The sequence below is a fragment of the Rhipicephalus sanguineus genome, chromosome 11, assembly GCF_013339695.2.
Source record: "Rhipicephalus sanguineus isolate Rsan-2018 chromosome 11, BIME_Rsan_1.4, whole genome shotgun sequence".
NCBI lineage: Eukaryota > Metazoa > Arthropoda > Arachnida > Ixodida > Ixodidae > Rhipicephalus > Rhipicephalus sanguineus.
Genome location: NC_051186.1, coordinates 2,343,476 through 2,369,669, shown reverse-complemented (window position 1 = coordinate 2,369,669; position 26,194 = coordinate 2,343,476). Strand labels below are relative to the sequence as shown.

Genomic DNA, 26,194 nt, shown 5'->3' with positions numbered 1-26,194 from the left:
CCCCCTCCCAATTAAGTCAAAGCATGGGGAAAAGTTTGTACCCGCCCCCTCTTAAGTAACTAGGGTGGGCGCCGGCGCCCCCCCCCCCTCAATTATATAAGTCTGCCCCATTTCATTACTCAGCCGAACTTGTCCTGCCGATGTTTAAAGTGCAGCAACAGGCACACCAACAGGCACAAGCAGAAAACCTAGTGAAGTACATTTCCATCCACCTTTAAGAATATAAAGCAACACGCATGTAGATTCTATTCAAAACAAAGATAATGCCAGTCAGTGATATCTCCGACACCCCCGAGCAAAGCTTTATTAAAGAAAGCAGTCTATCTACACAGCATTCCACAAAAGCATGTCGATAGTGAAAACATGTGAATACTGCTTCAAATAGGCAAATCAAATTCACAACTGCATTGTAAAGTCATAAAAATCACAAATAACCATGCAGTGCTTCTTACGGAAACATGACTTGTGCTGGATGTCACAATACACGACTTTTAAAAAGCCTAATTTTGTTCTTTGGTTCTGAAAAGGAAGTCCTGTAGCATTCAGCGATGCTGACCAAGCATCAGCTTTGCACAAGTTCATGCAATGAACAATACTGAACCCAAGTTTGCTGCCTATACATACGCACTCTCGCGGGTCACTCCTACACGACGCGGAGCAACACTCATTCACTCATGAACCTTCCATTGTAAGCATACATGTAGTCTACAGATAGTTTGTGTTGTCACCGCAAACCAAGCACCTTATGTTAGTGAGGCGTAATTTTACCGCAACCTGCAATTAGTACTTATTAATTATGTACTCTTGTTGGGCGATCTGATCTGCCTGCAATTTGTTTGGTCCGCCTACAGCCATAATAGCGAAAGTAGAGAGAGTTGTGTATAGAAAAAACAAGTGTTCATACCAATTTAAGAAAAGAAAGAGTTTCAAGTCAAAAGCCCTAGATTGGCCAGAATAGATTTTGATATGTAGCAACATAGTGATGTATTTGTGTGGATAAGCCATTTCCGAGAACGCCTTCGATGTAAAAGCCTCTTGTTGATAACACAGGGTGCTAAGCCTGTTATCTTACTTCCTAGAACACTGCAAGCCACGCAGATTATTATAATTGTTTGAAAGAAAAGGCGGGGTCTCTTTTCCTGCTACCTATCACCCAACATTGAAGTGAGAGGTCCTTCGAGTGAATTCGAGCGGCAAACGCAAAGCGATGTGCAAACCAATGAGGTAGGCACGTCTTCATCAGCAGTCCGTACTTCTCAAGCACATCTTCAGCTGGAGGTTTCGGATTCTGGGTTGCTTTCGCAGTCTGATCTTTATCGGTGACATGGCTGATCGAACAGCAGATGCGCCTTGCCAGACCTTGGTTCACTTGAAAGTGTCAGGTACTTTCTAGAAATGAAGTCACATCGTTGCTACGTTACGAACAGTGGCTAGAAGAGGGAAATGGAAAAGGGCCAACCCCTACAGTCTCGCCGATTGCCTCGCCAGACAATGGGAAAGGAATTGATTGCCATTATGCAGGAAAAACGACATTGCAAAAGTGTTCAACAAGGGTAAAGTCCCCACACTCACTGTGGGAAGTTTCGGGCACCTCGATTTAGGACAGCCTAGCACTCACAATGTCCCGAGTGATATGTACCAGAGGATACAAAGCTTACGCTAAAGATGTATCGTGGTGAATTTATATTGGGTGCAGTCATTAACAAGTGACACAGGCACTGCACGGAATGGTACACTGGCCGACTTCCAGCTCAGTGCATGCCCATCATTTGCTTGCTGAAGAAAGCCACATAATTATTTACATGGCTGCCATGACAAAGTACCATGTTTGCTTCGCATGCGACTGTCTACTGGCTATTGCCGGCACCTGCGCACTCCTTTGATTCTTTCTTGTGATTTCATATTCAATTGAATTTGCTTTTATTTCACAAAAAATGTAGCAGCATCCACTAAAAGCTGACTGCCGAAAGGTCGATCCTCCTTCTGCATGACGGTATGAAATTATGCAGTCATCCGCTTGTAATTAATTAAACCAATATATAATCTTCCCGCTTCATTTTAATATTATGTTTTTTGGCAGCTGTCAAAGGAAAAATTACAGGAATAATGGGTTGTCTATTATGCCTGAAAGAGGCAACGGGCGAGATTCGAGGTTGTGAAAGAGATTAGAGGGTGGGGTTCTCAGAGCTTGGCTGCAGACGGTGCGTCCCGTCAATCCTTGCAGACGGCCAGGGCGTCGTCGCGCTCCTGGACAAGCTCCTTGCCCGTGGCGTCGATCTTCTGCCGGGCGAAGTCCGACACGGGCAGTTCGCCCACAATGCGCCAGCGCCGCTGGGCATCGATATGGACCGGGTAGCTGAAAACCACGTCAGACGGCGAGCCGTACGAGCAGTCGCTCATCACTGCCATGGATACCCACTCGCCCTGCAAGGAAGAGCATGAGCGCTTTAAGTAAGACGCCAGCTCTCCCGCTGAAGAGAGAATGGACCAACTGCTTCTATAGTGCATTAAAGATACACACGGGCCAACACATACAGTGGAACTTCGATTATACGACTTTCAGGGGACCGCGCAAAATCGTCGTATAATCCGGGCGTCGTATAATCGAAAAACCGAGAATATAGGCAGTGACGGTCATTTTTGCCCCACAACAGCGGGCACATAATGCCTAAGAAAGTCCGCGGCACAAACGTACGCTGCTCCGAGGAACGTAGATTAAATTAATTGAAAAAATGACAACCACGCATTTTATCGGAGGTGTGAACGAACCTTTATTTCTCACCTTTTAAAAAAATCTGTGATTTTCTTCCGAGAGTTTGCCCAGCCACGACGCATCAGCTTTCTTTCGATAGCTGCAACATCTGGCAGCAAGTCGCCGATCTCATCGCGTGCGCAAGCAAACCGCCGAATGTGGTCGACGTAGCACAACACGTCCGCGTAAGTCGGAACGGACACGCTAGCCTCTGCAGCGTCGTCCATCTCTTCCTCGTCGGAAGTTCCCGCAGTGTCGGGACGCACAGTTTCGATAATGTCATCCAGCGACACTTCACTGCACACTGCAACGTCGTCGTCGGCACCAACATAGTCCGCGAAAGATCCAGGCAGCTCCAGGCTGCCGAACTCTGGTTCATCGTCAACAGGCAGTGCAGCTTCACTGGTAGAACAAGCACCACTTCTATTAAAGCCGCAGTGCCTGAAGGAGTTGGCGATAGTTTCTGGCGTGACTGCGTCCCATGCACTAGCAATGTAGTGCATTGCGTCAAGCACAGAAAGTTTCTTATCCAACTGCTTGCGTTCCATGCCCGCCAGCCGACGCTGCACCAGAAACTTCCGATATTTCTGTTTCATGCACTTGATGACGCCAGCGTCAAGTGGCTGCAGCTGGCTAGTGCAATTGGGGGGCAGAAATACAACTTTCACATTTCTCAAATGCGACATATCTGATGGATGGCATGGCGCATTGTCAAGCAGAAGAAGAATCTTTCTGTTCTTAGCCCCCATTTTGGAGTCCAGCTGCTGCAGATATGTAGAAAACATAGCAGCCGTCATCCAGGCTTTCCGGTTGAACGTGTACTGGCACGGCAGCCTTTTCAAATTCTTGAAGCATCGCGGCTTCTCAAACTTGCCGATCACGAGGGCAGGAAGCTTTTCAGAGCCGTCTTCATTAGCGCAAAGCAATACGGTAAGACGCTCTTTGCTTCGCTTACCCCCGTGACAGCTCTCTCCTTTGAATGCCAATGTCTGTTCTGGCTGCATATTATAAAATAATCCAGTTTCGTCTGCGTTGAACACGTCGGACGGTTTGTATTCCCGTATCAATTCCGGCAGCAATGCAGTCCACTTTTCTACAGTGTCGGAGCTGACTGACGCGCTCTCTCCACAGCAGCGGCTGTACACAACTCCACTGCGTTTTTTAAAGCGATCCAACCAGCCATTGGAGGCTTTAAAGTCGTCAATGCCGCAGCGCAATGCAACTGTCTCAGCCTTCTCCTTCAAAATTGCGCCATCCACGGCGATTCCTGAACTGCGGGCCTGACGCAACCACTCAACGAGGGCCTTCTCCATGGCAGCATATTTGCCATCTTTCGCGGCCTTCCTGTTCAGGCCGAACTTTGCCGCATTTAGTAGGATGCTGTCCTTCTACGCGAGGATCGTTTTCAGCGACGACTCGGGAATGTTCAGGTCGCGGGCAATGCTGGCCTTTGTTGCTCCGTTCCGCTTCTCTGCCTCCTCGATTATGCGAAGCTTTTCTCCGAGCGTCAGCGGTTTTCGGTTCCGCGACATTGCGAGACGCAGCACTCGCAACCAAAAGTTCGAAAGCTTCCTCGCACACCAATGACCGAACACAGAAAATTTTGCACGTGGACACAGCAGCTGCGGCGCAGCACAACCAACCGATGAGGCAAACACGTGAAGGAATGGCTGAATGGCAGCACGGCAGTAGGCCTATTCGATTTGCAAGCTTCGACCAATCGCGAGCGGCTAAAACGCCCCAGCCCTCTGGTAGCTAGACAGCGGCGAGTTCCGGTTCCCGCGGCTGTCGCAAACATTGGCTCAACAATCGCCGTTCAACACGTCCGGTATAACGACACGAAATGTAGTGAAAGTTATCGTATACTAGAAAGCGAGCTCGAGATTATCTGCCATGTTATCTGCTCACAACGGTCACTGCGGTCACAACGGTCACGGTCACTACAAAACCACCCAAAAGAAGAGAGAGAAAAAAAAAAAAGGCGACAACGGAAGTGCGCAGTGCAATGCGACAAAACGAATGCGCTCCGGCTGGATCCGGCCAACGTTGGCTCTGGCTAGCTATGGCCGACCGCGTGTCGAAAAATTGAAGAGGCCCTGTGGTGGCAGCGCGGATACGAACTCGGTTCCTCGGTTTCCCGACTTTTTTCGCCCGGCCGCAGTGTGTTTGCGTGCCAGCCCGCGTCATCGTAGGTCTTTTTTTTTTCTCGGACAGTCCAGCAAAGCGTCGTACGAGGCGGGGCCGGTGTAAAATTGCGTCGTACAATTGAGGTTTTTAATACATTATTTCTATGGGGGTTTTGCCGGGACCAAGCCAATTCGTCGTAAAACGCGGGTCGTCGCAGGACCGGGGGACGTATAATCGAAGTTCCACTGTACACACAATGGCAAGCTATGTATTGGTAAGTGCATACCATGCTATTCAGCGAGAAGTGTTGTGCTGTGGATGCCTGCTCTTCGCTTTTGAAAGAAGATGATTGATGCAAAAATGACAACGCCATCAGTACTACCATTTCAGTCTTAGGAGTTCTGAACAATGACATGCATCGATGTTACGATGGTGAATGGGCATTCTCCTTCAGATAGTGCTGACCTGCATAAAGAGTGATGTGCAACAGAAAGTCTTATCGCAGTAAACATTACCCCTAGATGACCTAACTCACTTGACAATGTTTGCTGCTTTGCTCATGCCTAGTAGGACGTTACGCATCCCACATATGATGCAACCCTAGATGTTGCAGTCCTCTGTAGAGGTATTGCTAACATCCCCGAAGTTCCTCCCCTTCTTCATGTTGGCTTTCCTTTGCTGTTGCTAACTATCAACCAGATACATTTAGTCAGTCTGTGTGCAGATAAACAGAGCCATGCTGAAGTGAAGTCTGGTGACTTGTCAGACATTAGAATTACTAATGCTGTTGCACCTGGCCAAGCTCACAAATACGAATGGGATTATGATGCCAACATCAAAGCGGGTGACTTCAATCCCACCCTGACAAAGGGTGCAGATGCCGTGCTAGCTATGAAGGCATTCATCGAGAAAAGAAGCCTCACAGAAAAGTTGGCAAGGGATCTTGTGTCTTGAGGATGCGCTTGTTGCCACATTACTGCTGCAGCAACAACTGAGAGTGACCGACTTCTAAAAAAAAGCGAGGTGAATGTTCTCTTCTGCAGTCGATTCGCGAGGTAATAAACTCCAACAGCAATGTCATTCGATGGTTACTTGGAAGAGTGTTGCAGGACCCTTTTAAGGCACTTCTGAGCGCTCAAAACTGACCTCGGGAGTGCCATGCCACCAGTCATGCACGTGGTCAGCTGCCGCCTTTGCAGCTGACATGGCGCTAGAGAGCTTTCGTGCCGCAATCACCGCCGCCCCACGCTTCTGTACAGTCTGCAAGGAAAATGGACACAAACGGTATCTCAGGCAACAGTAGCAATTGAAAAAAAAAGACACTTGCCACCACACAAACTTGAAAGTTTGTGTGGTGCCATGGCTGCCATTGTTCCCACAACAGAGCCACTTGACTAATGTGACACTTTTTGCTACTCGCCTAGCCAAATGTGTGAAATGAGCCAATCAATGTTAATCTCACCACATATCTCTTGGTAACATGCTGACTCACCAGTGCTACAAAGCAGCATGGCGATTCTCAGCACCGAGAGATAACTGCCACATGTACGAAATATGCACTGCACACACGAAGTGTAAACCATGGCTTGCATAAAATGTGTGCCAAACATGCCATGCTTTCATATTAGCACACAGAGGCTTTATAGTCACGTCCCCACTTTAAAAGTCAGTGCCATTTCCTCCTCAATGGCGAATGTATGAGCCTGCAGCAAGAGGCGTGCACTCTAGACTCACATCATAAGCCGGACTGCCAGTGGCTTCACCGTCTGGCACACGAGCAGGACTACAGTATATAACCTTGTTACAATGGATCTGCTTACAACAGACATTTGGACACTACAGACAAATTTGCGGCGTTATGCCAACATCCCTATCTGTTTCACTGATTGAGCTTTGTTCACAACGGATTCTGGTACAACAGACATTCGGATATAATTGACTAAAATGCGAGGCCGGCAAGTTGGCCAGGGCCCCTTTAGAGTGGACTTTTCTGCCACGGACATTCCAAATTCAATAACTTCCGACTTCAAACGACGCTTGGCTTACTTTCAGGATGGGAACAGCGCACCGGATATCGACATACCGATTTAAGAACAAAGGCTACCGATCTCCGGTCTGTCAGTGATCAGTTATGCCCAGTCGCGCCGACAAAAATTCGGCTCGCAGCGTGCTTGGCTTTGCGTTTTGGGACGCCGACGTGCGAAATAGCTAGCCGCTGCCGTCGCTGCTCCGAGCGGTTGCTGCATGGTGAGCTTGGCCAGGGGGGCAAGCTACCGCAGTGTAAAATGCCCATCCGCGGTTCCGAGGAGCCAGCGGCCGATGAGATTCGTTGCTTGCGACGAAGCACACTGCGGCTTCCTCACTTTCGCATGTCCCCTAGTGCAATGTTCTTGCCCACAAAGTTCGGATTCGTCTCGTACATGCGCGCCATGAGAATAGTTACACCTAGCCACAACGTCGAGCAAAAGCGCGGTTGCGTGTGCGTGGCCACGGTGCCCGATGTTTCAAAGTATGTCACGCTCGATTGCGAGTACAAAGAGTTGTCCCCGGATGGTCTTCGTCACAAGGTCCGAAGTGCTGACGAGCAGAACCTCTAACCGCGGGTTCGACAAGTCTGAGACACGCGTCTGCGATGTTCGTGACGAGTGCGGCACGATATCGTAATCTGAAGACTGAGCTTCCCCTTGAAGCCGCCAAAGTAAAGCGTAATTATATTTTAAATAGCCTTCGACCCGTGAACACAGAACGAGTGCGAACGTGCCAGTAAGTAGCGTGATTTTCGAGAGCCGTGACCTCGTGGTGCGCAAGCAGCAAACGACGCTCTCTCGGAGCGAGCATTGGTACGTGCTGGAGCAACATGGCAGAAACAGCCAATCGGAGGCCTCGAAACGAGTGTCAAAACATTTGCCTTTTGTACGCTTGTTTCTGAAGGGAGGATCTAGCTGAAGCGGGAAAATTTGAATACGGAGAAATGCCCTTTCGGACGAGCCCAGAATGGCGGTGCCCGGTTGCGCCGTTGAGGAGCTATAGTTTTTTTTTTTTTGCAATTTCTGCAATAATTTTCGCCATCTCGGCAGGCGCAGCAAATTTTTTACAACACTTCTATGTAGTTTTCAGTGAAGATATATTGCTGAAAATGTGACTCTCAGATAATCGATTTTTTTTTAATTTTCCACGGCAAGAAAGCCGCGACCCCCTTTAAAAATGAATTCATTCTTTGACTGCATTGTGACTCGTAATTCTCTCCGGTTATAACAGACCCATTCAGTGTTTACAAAGAAGTGTGTTGTAACGGTACTTGGATTTTACATACTCCTTTTACAACAGACCAATATCCTCTTCACTATGAAGGTCTGTTGTAATGAGGTTATACTGTATTTCTTTAATTGCGGAGACCATCGTGCTTTGGTCATCTGGGTGGGGCCTCTCCTGCCTTGTATCTAACTACAGTGCAATCATGACGTGACAGAAATGCTGCTTTGATGGTTGCTTCTGTCCAGTGCGTTTGGAAGGAACAAAAGGAACCAACTGCAGACCGTGTCTTCCAGGTGTCTTTGGAAGATTATCACAGCGCCTGGCCAAACAGCTTGGCTGCACAAATTGCAATCAGAGCTCAGGTAGACATAATTTAGGAGCTCTAAGTGACAGAGAAGGAACACTCACAGTCAGGAATTCGCCCTGGAAGTAGGCCTCGTCCTTGATGGCGTCGGTGACCTTGACGCTCTGGCCGTTCAGGGTCACCGAGGCGTGGCTGGCATCGGGGAACTGAGTGGACGAGTGGTTGCCCCAGATGATGACATTGCGCACGTCTGCGGCCGACACCTTCAACTTCTGGGCAATCTGCAGTGCCAGGGGAAAAAAAAGAGTGACATCCCACAGTTGCAATGAAATGAACACCGCCTTTCAATGCAGTGTAGAGGAATCGGTATGTGAGCCATCACATGCAAAGCGTAAACCAGAGGCATTACATGATAAAACCAGGCTTTAAAGGGGCCATGACATGGTCACCCAACAAATTGTGGTTTTCAGTGAAAAATAGTAGTAGAGGGTCTATTGTGCCTGTACATATATGAAGAATGCACTGTACGAGAATATTGCAGTACAAAATAAGCCCTAAAAGTCGCTGGTCATAAACCCCGCCCACCGCCAGCAACCGCCATGTTGCAATGGTATGCGTGGCGTCATGTGCGGCACGGAGCGGAGCCGTCGTTTTCTACCAAAGTTTCAGCCGCTGCAAATCGTTGAATTTCAATGACAAGCTGAAGAAAGTTGAAATAGCTCGATTGCACGCACAGCTGACCACGAAATAAAATCGTTGGCCCAAATGCAGATGCTCGCAAAGCAAGCAGTTTGCTACATCACGGCTCGTGAGTGTGCTATTGTTGCTCGACTCTCGGGCCGCTCGCGTGTTTATAAAATCATTCAATTACAAATTAAGTGTTCGACCAAATTTTGCCAGCTTCTTTGTGAACGCATAAGGGTTTGCCCACATAACCCAGATATTGATTAAAAATTGGGTGTCGTGGCCCCTTTAATTATGACGTGTGCTGTAGCGCTGCGGTCTCCTGTGGTTCTTTCAGATGCACATAAATCGAAGCACCTATATGTTTGAGATGAAATCACAGCCAGTGCTGCCAGAAGTAGACACTGTGACGTTGAGCCCGAGACAGAACGTTAAGGCTCTTGTGTGCCCCCTGATATAGTCTTTCCTGCACAGCTTGCACGTCTCCTGGTGCTTTCCCTGTATGGAACACACCACACAGTTGTGCATTAATTAGTTAACTAACTAATTAATGCACAACTGTGTGGTGTGTTCCATACAGAGTGTGTGGTGTGGTGTGCGTGGTGTGTTCCAACATTGTGTGTAACAAGGAAAAACGAGCCCTTAAAAGTAATCTTCTTTCCTTCATTCAGTTGTGCATTAGTATGAGATATGGCGCAAGGTGCTCACGTTCTGGTGCCAAGTGATGGCGCGACAACTCAGTAATGTAGGAACTTGCTTCATTATGATGTTCTGGCAGTCACAGTTTATCGCACAGTAAGTATTAAAATATTGTAACATCATGGCTGGCGCATTGCTAATTAAATCTGAAAGACCTGTATTAGCCCCTGTAATCATCTGACCATGTTACCATATGCATTGAGCAACTTGAGTAGCTAAGACGTTTTCACACAGTGGCACATTTAACATGAAATGGTAACAGTGTAGCATTAATGATAGGGTATTCCCGTAACTGCAAGAAACATCCTATTCTCTTCGGTTTGGGGTCAACAACACGCTACGGTCACTTTGCACGCGTGGCAGGCCACTTCATAAGGCAGCCCCATGGACGGCTTCTCGTCCCCTCAAGTGCACTTCTCTTTGGAAGACATCACCCAGGAACAGCATAGCAGTGGCTTTATCGCAGGAAAAAACATTGATCACTCGGCATCCTGACGTGACAAGGTGAATTTCCTAGATGTTGCAATACATTCAATCAGCATACGACATTAGTTATATAGTCGGCAGGCTGGCTTGTACAGAGGGTGCCATAAATGCCCTTTGTCTGTTCGCACAACTGTGTACTGTGACCTTTGTTCCCACACTGCTTGAGTAACTCTAAGCTACAGCAGTGCAGCACCCCAGCCCCTAAATTAATGCAGCAGGTCAATGGCATGCCATGGTATGCAAGTCTTTACAGCACTGTAACAATCTTGCATACCACAGTTATAAAGCATCAAATACAAAACCACTCAGTAACAGTCATCAACAGGCGCTCATCTTGCTTAGTGGTGAAACAGTAATCGGACAGTGACTGACTCTCGCATCTCGAGACCACAATTCTAGAGCTCGGCCTAGTGTACCTGTCCCTTGGCCCTGTTGTGGTCGAGACGCGTCATGGCCGAGAAGTTCTCCTTGGAGATGGACGGAGCATACTTGGAGCAGATCAGGGCATTCGTGTTTGCAGGGTTGCCCACCACCAGCACCTGTAGAGGGAAACAGAAAGAAGTACAGTGGAACCTTGATTATAGGTCCCCCAGTCATGCGACGACCCTTATTTTACGACTAATATGTTTGGTCCCGACAGAACCCTTATAGACATAATGTATTAAAAGCCTCCATCGTACAACGCTATTTTACGCCAGTCTCGCCTTGTACAACACCTCTCTGGTACCGTCCCAGATTAAAAAAAAAGTGTATTTACTCAAATCTACTGGCCAGCCAATTTTCCCAGGATAAAAACAAAAATTAACCTGAATCTAACCACATGAGCTTCTATTATAAAACTGGTGTGCCCCTATGCTGCGATTAAAAAAAGAGAGAAGGAGAGACAAGCGCAAATCGCTTTCATAGAAAGAGAATAATAATAATAATTAGGGATGGGCGAATATTCGAGCGTTTCGAATATTTGAACGAATATTACAGTACTCGAATTCATTTCGATACGAATTTAGATTATTCGATTCGAAGTATTCGAAATGAATGAAAATATGTACACATTTGACCGCACATAACCCCCTGTAAAGGTGGTTTCACTGCAGCATAGAGTTGCTGTGCTGTGAAGCGACCCATCCAGAGGGAAACCTGCACTGCCGCGATGCCACACTTCAAGGTTAAATGTATATATATTTTTTTTAAAGTTTAAAAGCGTGTTATATAGGCTTATATGCGCTAAGTATAGTAATTTTTAAATTGTAACTTCGACTTATAACTTGCACCCTATTCAAATCTTGATACTATTCAAGGCCACTTCATTTCAAACCAAAAACCTGACATTCACTCATACCTAGTTCCAATCCTTAAAAATATTGTGCAAGGGTCATGACAAAAATGCTCATTTTTCTTAATAATATGCGGTAAATACTATTTGAACTATTCGATTCGAAATTATTTGACCAAATCACTATTAGCTTCGAACCTCAAGTTCACTATTTGCCCATCCCTAATAATAATATCTGGGGTTTAACGTCCCAAAACCACGATATGATTATGAGAGACGCCGTAGTGGAGGGCTCCGGAAATTTCGACCACCTGGGGTTTTTTAACGTGCACCTAAATCTAAGTACACGGGCCTCAAACACTGCAGCCGCCGCGGCCGGGATTAGGTCCTGTGATCATAGAAAGAGAAAATAATTCTCCTGGCAGTTCACTTTCTTCTGTGATCCAGTTTCCTGGCTTTTGAGATCACTTCTAGATACACCTCGATCCAGTGCGTATTCAAGGGCCATTGCCTACACAAGCTTTTATATTGAGTTGCTTCAGATAGCAGGCTAGTTTTGAGGTCTCAGTATTGTCTGCTTTCAGCGCATAAAGACTTTTCCTGGTCGACATGCATCTGAAGATCTCCCTTCATGCTAGTGATAATCACAGGCCTCAAGCACGCAAAAATGATCCAATGCAGCTATCTTCAGTGTGCGAAAAAAACTTTTCCTTGACGTGAGCTTCGATGGCGAAAAGTTGAAACAAATACGATGCCCACAGGTCGCAGCTGCCCATGAAATGAACCTACATCAACTTCTATAAATATGTGCTTTATCGTCATTTTGTGAAGGTGATGACACTGTATCTGACCCCTCTGCTGCGAGGCTGTTGCCAACAAAATTTTGGTTTCATTTTCGTACACAATTCTAACACGCAGGCAATTTTCGGACTCGTTTTATTGGAAAGATGCACGTTAGATTTGATATATTTTAGATTTGATATACTTTTCGTAAGGCGACAATAAAGATTTGCTCATGCCTCCTCCAATTAAATGCTTGGATGCCATTTTTTAAAGATACAGTAGAACCCCGCTGATACGTTTTTGAAGGGACTGTAGGAAATAAACGTAAGAGACGGGAAACGTAAGAGCCGAAAAACAGGAAAAACGGCAAAATATTTAGTGGTACAGAATTTTATTTCAATTCTTACGAGCAGCACGAAAATTGGCGCGCTCAGCCGCGATCTAGTCGATGGATAGAAACGCGGAGCTTAGGACGGCCTCATCCACAGAAATGTAATCAACGTATGTGATTTTTTAACACCAACAGCTGTAGGCATGAAAGAACTAAGCACACGCAATCACGACCGGCGCGGCGAGTCCGACCGCGAACCGCACGCACGACCATGCGAGCTCCAACCAGCTCGAACACTTCCCATTCTCCGACAAATAACGATGATGATGAGTCTACGCCAACGCGATGGCAGAAGTGAATGCCAATCTCGAAGGCCTTGCTTTCGCAAGCAATTACGTCATACACGCCATGTTTGTGCAATACAAATCTCAAAGACTATGCTTTTGTCAATAGTAAATACCAATCTCGAAGGCCTTGCTTTCGCGAGCAGTTACGTCATAGACGCCATCTTTGCAATTTGAATCTCGAAGGCCATGCTTTAGTTTGCATCAATTGAAAGATTCTGTTGCTTGCGCCCCTCATGCGGCCAATATTATGGTCAAACGAGGCCAAGCTGCATGAAAATGCACCATGGCCGCCCTCTTTGGTAGTCACTCGGTCGGCTCCGAGCGCACTTCGCGACGTATCATACGGGAACGGTCCGACAGTTACGACGTAACAGCGGGGTTCCCAATACATTGTATCCTATGGGAGCTATGCCGGGACCGGCGGAAAACGAGGTAACAGCCGGGAAAACGCAGCAGTGAGGAACGTAACAGCGGGGTTCTACTGTAATTTAATCTATGTTCCTTGGAGCAGTGCAGGTTCATGCCACGGGCTCATGCAAGTGGTGTGCACTCATTTTTTTTGGCCAGAGTGAGTGGCACTGCCAAAATTCTTGGTTGCTAAATTATACGACAGTTTTGCATGGTCCCCTCAATGTCATATAATCAGGGTTTAGTGGTGTAGTCAACTGTGTTACACACACACGTGCAGACACACACTTTGGGCAGTTTAATGAAAGGTAAATATAACAAAATTTACATCCCCCCCCCCCCAGAAATTTTGATGACACATGGTGTTTTATCGAAAATAAATCATGAAGATAGCAGTTTTTCTCAAATAGTCAAGGCTTTCAGCAAGTGGGCCCCCCCGAAAAAAATTTCTGGCTACGGGCCTGGTCCTCACTACCTACACCAATTGAGGCAGCTTGAGCAAGGCAAAGGTGCTGCTTTATTACGAACGACTGCTATCATAGTTAAAGGAGTACTGACACGATTTTGAAGTGCAGCAAAACGGACGTTTTTGTTTTCCTTGGCATGTAGTGTTAACGCTCTCCCCACACCGCATCCGGGAAACACGTATAAATATTTAAGTTTGATTTTAAAGTTTTCATCTCCCAGCATCTGCAAGGCAGCTTCACCGCATGGAGAGCCCTATGACGTTTCAAGTCGGCTCACTTGGTTTGCGAAATCTGGGTTCTGCATGCAGCCTAAATCACAGAAATTGCTGTCGGAGGCACTGGACGACAGTTCACTCATCATGAACCACGTTCGACTGGCAGCAAAGGACAGCAGGTGCATATTTCGTGGGTTGCAGTCTGCCCGTGACGTCACAGGCAGACTTGACACGTCACTATGAAGCCGCCCTCTCGAAACCGAAACCGAAACTGCTGGTTGAAAGAAGCGGTATTAAAAATATATGCATTGCATCCCCAGGCACCACGACACTCTTTTTAGGGTTCTCGACACCCGTGCTTTCATTTAGAGCAACAACCCGAAAATTTTTAAAATTCATGTCAGTACTCCTTTAAGTAAGATATAAAAAAAAGGGGCGTTAAGGCTGTCCACATTGGTTGACTGGAATGATTTGGAAACTCTGCCTATCACTGAGCATCTCCTCAGCTGCATCGCACACGTTCGGTGTTTTGAAAAAAAAAAGGGATTGATGCTGATGAAGTCTCACATCAAAGAGGCAGGAATAGTCTTTTTTTTTTAAATATTTTTCATGTCTCAAGAGACTAATTCCCCTCGTCCCTACATGTCGCCATCCTGGCTGCTCATGCGCAAGATTCTGACCTCCGCTCAACACTCACCATGCACACGCAAACTGCATGTACAGTAGAATCTCATTAATCACAGCTTGCCAATTGATCCCTTCAGTTCATTCAAACTGACCCTGCGGTCTTGCAGTAACAATGTGTATGCCTAAACGCAATACTGAATTGTGCTAGCGTGCCATCCATTGGCTGTGCTATCGACCGGTGAAACGCTGCGAACAATGAATTGTCGTAGAATGTGACAGATGCGCAGCATCGAGGTGGGGGTGCCAATGAGTCCCAGGCGAAATGAAAACGCATCAGAAGTCTCAATGCGCTAGCTTGCATGCAAGAAATTCGTAATGGCATTTGATTAACCCGATTGCCGCTTGTGTCTATGGCGTAGTGATTACACTAACTCAAACCTCGGTCTAATGAACACGGATATAACGAATTACCAGTTATAATGAAGTAAGCGAAAAATTTTCTGTCATAGATACAGTGTTATGAATGCATGTTTAAAATGAATTTTCGGATATAACAAAGCTATTTTTGTATCAATCTGACTTTGTTATAATGAGGTTATAGCGTATACAACTTTAGTGCTAGAGGTCCTGGGTTCAAGTCCTGTGGAATCTTCAGTTTAAAAAGTTGTTTTATCTTCTTTTCATTTTTTTTTTTTCAGTTTTCGTTTTTTTACGACAGGGGGAGCTGCTATTAGAGATAAAGAACTCACGCATTCTTTTCAATCCCACTGAGGCCTCTAAATGCTTAGACAACAGAGGTACACTGGCAAGTGAAGATAGGTTGTGGGGTCACCCACCTTGACGGATTTCTTGGCATACTGGTCGAGGGCGTGGCCCTGGCTCTTGAAGATCTTGACGTTGGCGGCCAGCAGGTCCTTGCGCTCCATGCCCTCCCTGCGGGGCATCGAACCCACCAGGAAGGCCACGTCGATGCCCGAAAAGGCAACCTTCTCATCGTCCGTGGCCACCACGTCTGCATTTTACAATAATTCATGGAGTTCACTCACATGCTACGGCCACTAAAGGTGGCGACTGCTCTTGAAACCAAACACCACTTTACAGACAGGTCTCTGGAAACTTCCTTATCAGTCATCCATAGCTAAGTCTATGTGACTCTTGCACAGATGAATGTTGAAAAAAGGAGGGAAACTTTAATGATGTCTGCCACAGCGTCTTCACAATTGTCCATGTAAAGTTGAAGCTCCTAAGGAGACTCTCTACAGCTTATACAGTCTAACTGTTTTACTTGAGCAGAAGAACTGCCCAGAAACACCAACAGAATCAGCACTGAAAAAATCCGGCAGATCCCAGGCACTGTGGGAATCAATGTAATGCAAAGCAGCCAGCAAAGAGCTGCAAACATCGCCTTGTTTGTCTCCGAGGCAAATGATGTCATGTCAAGACATATAGTCCACTATATATCGTATGTTTGTCATGCATGCATGCGAGTATTTACAATATGGTATATGCCATGCTAATGAGACGTATATTCTGGTACATATAATGCATAACCTGCCATTTAGGTTCGTCACGCAGTGATTTCATGAGATACCAATTTTGGTATATATCCAGTTAACAAAACAGCCGGAAGCGCACCAAGACAGTGGCATGTAAATAACGCCGTGCATGATATGCATGTCATGATTTTCATGTATACCACCCGTCATTTATGTTCATCATACAGTCATGTCATGCAATACCAGATTTGATGTATGTCAAGCTAGTGAACCGGCCACGAGCCCACCATGAATGTGGCATGTAATCATGACATGCATGTCATGATTGTCATGTTACCACCTGCCATTTATGTTCGTCATACACTCACGTCATGCAATACCAGTTATGGTGCATGTCTAGATAGCGAACCTGCTGCGAGGGCACCATAAGGTTACATAAAAAGCTAGCGAACCAGCCAACAGTGCACTATGAGTGTGGCATGTAATCATGACATGCATGTCATGATTGTCATGTTACCACCTGCCATTTATGTTCGTCATACACTCACGTCATGCAATACCAGTTATGGTGTATGTCAAGATAGCGAACCTGCTGTGAGGGCACCATAAGGTTACATAAAAAGCTAGCGAACCAGCCAGGAGTGCACTATGAGTGTGGCATGTAATCATGACATGCATGTCATGATTGTCATGTTACCACCTGCCATTTATGTTCGTCATACACTCACGTCATGCAATACCAGTTATGGTGTATGTCAAGATAGCGAACCTGCTGTGAGGGCACCATAAGGTTACATGTAAATCATGCCCTACATGACATGCATATCATGACTGTCATGTTACCACCTGTCATTTATGTTTGTCATACAGTCACGTCACGCAATACCAGATTTGATGTATGTCAAGCTAGTGTGTAGTGAACCGGCCACGAGCCCACCATGAATGTGGCACATAAATCATGCTGAACATGACATGCATTTCATGATTTTCATGTATACCACCTGTCACTTATGTTCGTCACGCAGTCACGTCACGCAATACCAGTTTTGGTGTATGTCAAGCTAGCGGACAGAGCAATCGCGTTTCATCATGCAAGCTCACGGTCATGATGTGCACTGACATAACTTCTTTCCCCCGTGCCATTCCTCCCTGTGTAGCTTCCATTGCGTTCGTCGGGACGAGAAAAGAGAGGGCACTCAGAGCATGTGCCAAGCCCTCGTAACTCCACTCGTTCTTGACGGATTCGAGAAATTTTTGCGGCAATCGATTCGGGAGACTGTAAACTTCGATACTGAGGTCATTAGATCATTACTTGGAAAAGTGGTTCATGACCACTTTAAAAATAATCTGTCCTCTCAGAGGTTGGTGCCTTCTACAGGCCCAATGTTCACGCAATATAAAACGACTGCGACACAGGAGATTTCTCTGTCTCTGTACACAGGAGATTTGTATGGCGAAGTAAACTCAGCTTCCAAAATTGGTGTCGGGGCCCTTTGAACACCCTCGACACACTAGCGCACATTTTGCTGAGCAGAAAGCAGGTGACTGACCTTTCAGGAGAGGGAAGGCACAGTCCACGAGCTCCATGACGACGCCGTTGAGGACGCCCATCATCATCGGGATGTCCAGCAGGTGCAGAATGACCGGCTGCAAAACAAGTTCATGTAGACCTTTTACCCTTCAACTGGCAAGAATGGGGAGACATTTATTTATCATTTGTTGGTTTCCTTTCGCTTTAATTCGTCAAATTGTGCAGCAACCCGCAATGTAGAAGACTCCCAAAATGAAAAGCTACAAACGGCTCGAGACAAGTGCATGTCTTCACTGGAGCCCTACTTGCTCGAAGAAAAGTTGTTTGAAGAATGTATATGCGTAGCGTGAACACGACATACAGGAAAAACTGACAAATGTAATTTTCATGAATAGCATGTTTTATGTTTTATAGGAACTACCTGCCGTTGCATGTTTTTAGGGTGTAGTGGAAATTAGAAGATTGTGCGTCACACTGACAGAAACGAGGATGGTTCTTTAAAGAAAGATTACGTGTATCCTTTTAAGTTGCCCATGACAGTGATGCAAGAATTACAACCAATGTGACACGACAATGAAACTGTGGAAACCAATTTGTGTAATGTCATGTGACCTAAAACTCGTGTAGAGAAAGGTATTCTATGCAGTAAAATTGATGCACTGTCTAAAATTGCAATTAACAAGCTTCTGTGAAGCTTTTCTTACATCACATGGTAATGTCTGTTGTTTCCAGGTAGTCTGCCGAATCCGTCATGCAGGCAACTAATGTGTTGGTACATAGCAGTCATCCTCAAATGTGTCCTCTCGACATTATGGACGAAAAAAGCAAAAAATTATTTGAGACACCCGTGTTTTGTTAGACAAAAACCATAAGCCTGAAGATAATGAAGCCAAGGAAAACAAACGGGGTGTTATTTGCAGTGGGAATGTTAGCCAGCCCCACTCGTGGCCATGGTGACAAGCGTGAAACATTTGTTTTGCATGATGGTGAAGTACTGGGCGGTTTCATGAGAAAAAACCATGATGAGTATGCGGCATGCTGCAGTGGGTGTGGACTCTGGAATAATACGGACCACTTGGTTCTTTTGGACACCTAAAACCTAAGTACACAAGCATTTTTGGATTCTTCACAGCCACCCTCATATAAATATGGCCTCTATGGCCGTGAACTGAACCCGCGTCCTAGTGCTTATCAGCACGATCTGAGAGACACTAAGAAAACACTGCGGGCATAAGTACTCTCAGAATTCTGTGTAAGCTAAAGTCCATGTTCACTCCAGATGCACAAACAGTTAAGGGAGGGATGCGGCAATGGGGATGGCAAATTTGATCAAAATATTCAATTTTTTCAATTTATTTTTATTTGCAATCCTCAAACCATCTTTTACATCATGATGAAATATTAAGAAAATAAGCAGTAGAAGTTGAGAAAAAAAGCAGTTTACTAGTGTGCCCCCCCCCCCCGTCATAAAAAACTATGACAAAACCGGGCTTCAGAAAATGAACATCTTGTAGCTTCCCTTGGCACAGTGCCGCCGTCTTAGCATCATTGTAAAGAGGAAGATATTGGAGTTTAAGATGGCCCTAAACTTGCATTTCTCCAACGAAAATTAAAATCAGCTTCCTTCTGAGTTCCGTTTCCTTAGCCTTGAGCTCCATTGTGTTCGAGCTCTGTTCTCACAGCTTTTTTTTTTTGCAGTTGCTCTCAGTCATCCCTGTGCCATTTCATAACAAATAAAGATATAACCATTCCGTTTTCTTCACTTAGATCTTGAAACATTGATGAGTGCTGTAAAGCCGCCCATATTTGTCTGCACATCACACAGATTTTTGTAATTGACCTTTTGGAAATGTTCTTGGTAAGACAATATGTACAGGAGATTTAAAAAATTTTTTGTACGCTTATTCGAATATTAAAAAATAAACCAATAGCTTTGCTGCAGAGACTAGGCCTCAGTGAATTTTCTTATGCAAAAATCCCGACAAACTTACGTCTAATTAACTTTGGGATGACAATGAGGGCTCATCGAATGTTGTAACTCAAAAACCACTACAGGTAGCTCAAAACCGATTTCAGTTATGATATCAGCATAACAAATCACATCTGCATGCCAAATTTCGTCACTTTATATCTATAAATAACGAAAATAGTCTTCATTGCCATGTCCACCCTTAAAGAAGAACTATGTGCAGAGCTTCAGCGATAGAACACGACCGCCTTATGCTTTGACTCAACAGCCCTTTGCATGCAAACACGGTCAGAGTTTTAGCCAGCTGGACTTACCTGGTCACAACCAAACACATGGCCCTTGGCTATGATGGGCACCAGCGAGTAGGCAATCTGGCCTGCTGCGCCAGTCACCAGCACCCGAACAGGCTCCTTAGACTGCACGGGCAGACAGTGAAGCAGATGGTAATCAACGCAAGAAAGAAGGTCTACAGTCTGGTACAATAGACTCTTGGTGAACAGAAATCGCCTAAACGGACTTGCTGCTTAAATGGAACAGCTGCCTTTAACATGATTGCTTCTGTGCTTGAATTCCGCACCCCTGTTCATCTTTCAGTAAACGGAACTCCTGTTAAATGGAACACAATTTTCAGTTCCCTTCAGGTTCCACTTGGCGAGAGTCTGCTGTATTTGTTCACTTATACCCGGAGGGCCTAAAGGCATTACAGAGGAGACTGGTTGATTCATGATTCTAGTAAAATATATTAGGGAGGATCAAAATCAATATTTATATTTACACAATGTTTGCTTGCAGAAACAACAGGAAATAAAAGTTGATAGCATATTAGCAATTATTACAAATAACCATTGTGGTAGGTAACAAAATTCCGGTTACAAAATGTTGGTTAATGTTGCACAAATATTGTAATATTGTAATTATTACAAACAGCTATGATCTTTGAGGATGGTTCCATTCAATGGATCTGCGAGGTAGGAATGAGCCTAGCAAGGTTCATCATCATCATCATCAGCCTGTCTACGCCCACTGCAGGGCAAAGGCCTCTCCCATGTTCCGCCAATCAACCCGGTCCTGTGCTTTCTGCTGCCACGTTATACCTACAAACTTCTTAATCTCATCTACCCACCTAATTTTCTGTCTCCCCCTCACGCGTTTGCCATCTCTTGGAACCCAATCAGTTACCCTTAATGACCACCGGTGATCCTGCCGACGTGCTACGTGCCCGGCCCATATCCATTTCTTCTTCTTGATTTCAACTATGATGTCCTTAACCCCCGTTTGTTCCCTGACCCACTCTGCTCTCTTCCTGTCTCTTAAGGTTACACCTATCATTTCCTTTCCATCGCTCGCTGCGTCGTCCTCAATTTAAGTTGAACCCTCTTTGTAAGTCTCCAGGTTTCTGCTCCGTAGGTAAGTACCGGTAAGATGCAGCTGTTATATACCTTCCTCTTGAGGGATAGTGGTAGACTACCATTCATGATTTGATAATGCTTGCCGAATGAGCCCCATGCCATCCTTATTCTTCTAGTTATTTCACTCTCATGGTTCGGCTCCGCGGTTACTACCTGTCCTAAGTAGATGTACTCCTTTACAACTTCCAGTGTCTCGCCACCTATCGCAAAGCGCTGTTCTCTGCCAAGGTTGTTCCACATTACTTTAGTTTTATGCATATTAATTTTCAGACCTACTCTTCTACTCTCCGTATCCAGTTCGGTAATCATGAGCTGTAATTCGTCTCCCGCGTTACTCCATCAATGCAAGGTTAGAGTATGAAAATATTCAATGCCTACTGTACATAGGCGACCAATAAGTGTTACACATAAAAAGTGATCGATATTTACTACCGTGAACTTCCGGACATCTTCCGGACACAAGCTACACAAACTGACAAACTTACTTGCTTCTGTGCCTGCAGAAAGGGGACAGTATGTCTCAGCATCATAGCACCCACTAGCGCATTCATTTCTGGTCCTGTACTACTGCTTCGAATGACGATCAAAGAAAGACTGCAGCCAATAAACTTTCCTTTCGTGTTCCTGTGCCAGCTACTGCCAACCCACAGCTAATCCCTACCATTCTTTTATGACCTAGAATTCGAAACAACTAGTTCTTTGTAACTAGAGTGAAGCACGTTCTGAATAGGCACATCTGGGATGGCTGAACACCCCCCGATAATAAAAGCAGCTGCACACTCGGCCGTAATCACGACAGGTTGCAAGAAGCAAGAGAAGAGATGGAATAAGCTAAAACTTCCATGATGTCAAACATCTGTATTCTATTAGCAAATGTAAGTCAGATGGTAGCTGTTCCAGTTTATGCCTCGCCTAAAATATTACGCAATAATAATAATAATAATAATAATAATAATAATAATAATAATAATAATAATAATAATAATAATAATAATATATCTGGGGTTTTACATCCCAAAACCATGATATGATGATGAGGGACGCCGCAGTGGGGGGCTCCGGAAATTTCGACCATGTGGTGTACTGACATCGCACAGTACACGGGCCTCTACCATTTCACCTCCACCAAAATGCGACCGCCACAGGCCGGGATCAAACCCGCGACCTTTGTGTCAGCAGCCAAGCACTGTAACCACTGATCCACCATGGCAGACTATTAGGCAATGCTGCACATGTCGTCAGCAACACTTTTCTTCCCCGTTTCCTTGCCACTGACATTTCGTGGACAACTGCTAAATGGACGCTTAAGTGAACACATCAGTTTTGACCGATAAACTATTCTCCGAGAATGCTATTGCCGTTAATTTCAAGATCGCAGGCTTTGTATTAGATGTGAAAATAAAGGCTAAAAATTTCATATTTGAGTTTCGCACCAGAATCCCAGCACATGGATATCAGTGCAATGTCACAAACTTCGAAGTCTTATTTTAGTATTTCAACAACATTAGCTCAATAAAATTTTCTTAAACTTGCCATATTAAATACCCTGGTTCCCTTCAAGCGCAGTGCAGTTGTCACAACAGCGATGCTTTCGATATCACGATAAGGTGATTTACTGCAAGAAATAAGTCACTTTTTCTGCTTAGAGTCCCTTTTAACGTTGAATTTGTTTTAATTTTTGTTTTAATTTGTTTTAAAATTTGTTTTAATTTTTCTCTTAATGCGAGCTGCACTCTTGATTATATTGCATTTGGAGTTAGCGTTCTGCATTGGTGTTTCTTGGTTGTGTGCACTCTTATAGCCTTTCATGCGTGCCAACTTTTGTACCTTTGCTAAATGACACTCCTTGTGCCAGTAAGGAGCGTCGTTTTATCAAAAGGAATGCTAAGTAAACCTTTCCGGAGCAGTGAATACCTGAACTGAATACCAATGACAGAGCTCCCTGCAACTGTATCACCTGCAGGCAAGTTGTGCGCACAGTGCCTATATATAGTGACCTGACTGTGAAAAACTAAGGCGGATGCTCTTGCATGCATAGTGCATGCTACTTCCTCATAAATATTCTAGAGGTATCTGTGGTGCTACAACCGCTGAGTTGGCATGTAAATGAGCAGTTAGTGCTACATGGATTTGTCTTGTCTTTGTGCTTGTTACTTCAAACAATAGGTTATATTACGGCTGATGGGAAGACTACACAGTGTGAATACGACTGAGTAGCCAACCTGACAATCAGGTTAACCTCTCTGGCCTTAATCTTTTCTCTTTCTGTCTGCCTTTAATGAGTTACCTTACGAAGCAATCCTACCTTTAAAATGCATGTGCACACACATATTCACAGTGAAATGTTGCACTTGTAATCCGATATCTTGTGACAAACGAATTTACAGTCACTAAGCTGATTCAAGCTGAAAGGGTGACGTTTGGGTAAACCGATGTACTAGTCATCAATCCCCTGCTCACTGAACATGATGCTTTCATGAAAGTTTAGGTCCTATAAACCCTAACACTGGAGTTCACTACAGTGGCTTACGCAGGAAACTCTACGCTTGCATGCATTTGCATTGGTGGGAAAAAGCTATTTTCCTTGAGCCCGCTTCTTTGGTTCATAGAAATCCAAAAGCATAAACTGGAGCATGGCGACTGCAGCCGCCTTTAAGCTGAATAAGTGCGATAATTACGGATTTCACGGCCTCAATCATGACAATTTAGTGCAAATGATCCTTGAAATTTCAAGTTCGATGACAACAGCATTTATTGAACAGCAGATGGCCCCTGTCATACAGGCGTTCCCCACATGCCAAGAGATAGGGACGTTAATTAAAACTTGTGTAGCAAAATAATATTTTCATACTGTGCTGCGTACAAGTCTCCATCGTCACGACAGCTGCTTCAGACGGCATAAGTAAAACTGGGTAGCTATAATGCAATGCAGAAACAAGGATTTCCTCATCAATATTGTAAAAAATAAATGAAATAAAACTCCTCTAACTACTGCTCTAGTGTGGAGTTCTAACAGTGTGGCAAGATCATGTATTGTGGTTCGAACTCTACAGTGAAACACTTGGCACCGTTACTGCTCTGGCTTTTTACAAGGTGCTTATGTCTAGATTTTTCATCATAAGCTAGGTTTAAAAACTGTTAATCATCTCGTTGCTTCTGCCATGCGCTGTACAGCAAAGCAGAGCTTTAGAGACTGGTTTCCACCAGTTTTTGCTGAGTAGTGCAACATGAACATAACAATTAGCACAGAAGAAAGCAAATGCAAATTTTCTTTCCCCCCTTTTTTTTTTTGAAAAACCAGAAAGGCATGAGTACTAAGTGTTATGCACATCTAATGCATTTGGCAAGTTTATTTCTTCCACCTCTGCCTTACCCTCAGTGTGTACTTCCCTCTATTCTAACAGTACTATGTGCTCTGCACAGACTAGTAGATATTTAAACCATTTCGACCATTCACACTGTACAACAGACAAAAAAATCGCGCTAGAAGGCAAACTGAAACCCCGAACACAAAGCTGTGACAACTGGTAACAATCTGCGATATAGTTTGCAGTGTACACACTGTTTTTTTCTGTGTCACATCTTGTACCCCCACCCCACCCCTTCGGAGACCACCAGTAGGTTTTAAATGTTCTCTATTACCATGATCTTTTTTTTTCTTTATTTTACGCAATCGGACAAAAACAGTTTTTCTGCATTGCTTTCAAACTGAGCGCTCGCGTGCATATTCGTAAATTAATGTGAAACTCCTTCCGACCATAGAAACTCTATGCTTCCGACATGCCGTAGCAGCAAAACAACGGAATCCGACACCACAAGGTCTACTGCCGGCAAACCCGACGCAAACGCAAGTGGACGTCCTTTGCGGCGTCTCTTTTCAGGGCAACGGCACAGTATTACGATAACAGTGGCTGGGCGGCCGCACTTCCTAGATCCGGCAAGATCCAGCTCCAAAGAGAGATGGTAAAACACAGATATAAAGCGGCCTCGGGTCCCCGCGAGGCCGCTATAAATACCGTTCCGCACCGGTTAATGTGACACGCCGGCTTCTAATACGTGACGCGCACATACTATGCAAATGCCATAAGCCGTGCATAAGAAGCGATCGTACTAACACCCACAAATAACTTGTCACGCTGTTCACTAGACTCGTCTTTCATTCATCTCGCTGATAAGACAAAATCGGCGCGATTGATATCAACAAAACTGACATATGAGCCGGTTTAGTAGCTTCTACTAGTTGTGAAGTGTAAACACACATTCAGCGCTGATGTGATTTCTTATCCTTGGAATATGCGCAGCTTCGACCCGCATAATAACGGATGAGCCCTTTGAAAAGTTTGCACGAAGGCCGAACAAGCGATTGAGCAGTCTCAAGGTCAAAGTCGTTTCCTCGTAACTTGGGCGCCTTGGTTTAGACGCTTCAATTTAGCTCGAAACTGTGCTAATGCATAGCTGGGCATCGACGCACTGCTACGTGCTAGCCGGGAAAATGTAAATAGTCGCGCTCACCATGTTCTTGGCGTTTGCGAGAGACGAGCGAAACTGTAAAACTGCCTCCTCTTACTCCTGGGGACGACCGCAAGGAAACACCGACCGAAACTTGTCGTCCTTAGAATGGATTGGCGTTCGTCTATGGCTTAGATAGGCTTGGCTTCCGATAGCTACGCCACCAATCAAGCGTTTCGTGAGGTAGCCTCTAAGATCAGGCAAAGCAAAAAAAAAAACATGGCAGCCAAGACGACAATTTAACACATGTAATACACAAAAGCACGGCCTTTGAAATTTACAACAAGAAATACTGGCAAAAGTTGAATCTCGGAGACCATAGTAATTACTACAGACGTCTCAAAATTCACGCCATAATACATCATACACGTGCTTCCCATGTCATCAACTTTCTGTAAATATATCGTTATGTTGTGGTATTATAAATTATTTCTCAATTCGTGTCACGGCGACAGTTTTCTCTAGATTTCTTGCTCTTTCTACAAATACACATCTCGAAGGCTATGCACGTGCGGACTGCTT

General features: G+C 45.1%; 1 protein-coding gene across 2 annotated transcripts; it reads right to left on the bottom strand.

Moving 5' to 3' along the window:
• Positions 1-277: 277 nt before the first annotated feature.
• LOC119373224 (malate dehydrogenase, cytoplasmic) lies at positions 278-25,829 on the bottom strand. 2 transcript variants are annotated; one of them, XR_007414384.1, is made up of 9 exons: positions 25,676-25,786; positions 20,069-20,170; positions 17,805-17,901; positions 15,595-15,770; positions 10,724-10,846; positions 8,543-8,719; positions 6,026-6,139; positions 1,930-2,424; positions 278-1,874 (listed from the first exon to the last, which is right to left on the bottom strand). XR_007414384.1 is itself a non-coding variant. In XM_037643231.2 (8 exons), the coding sequence occupies exons 1-8, from the start codon at positions 25,676-25,678 to the stop codon at positions 2,212-2,214; spliced, it is 1,005 nt and encodes a 334-aa protein (XP_037499159.1). In that variant the 5' UTR covers positions 25,679-25,829; the 3' UTR covers positions 278-2,211. The 2 variants fall into 2 exon arrangements, 1 of the variants encoding a protein (XP_037499159.1); XM_037643231.2 differs by having other exon boundaries at positions 278-2,424; positions 25,676-25,829.
• Between the last annotated feature and the right edge of the window lie 365 nt (positions 25,830-26,194).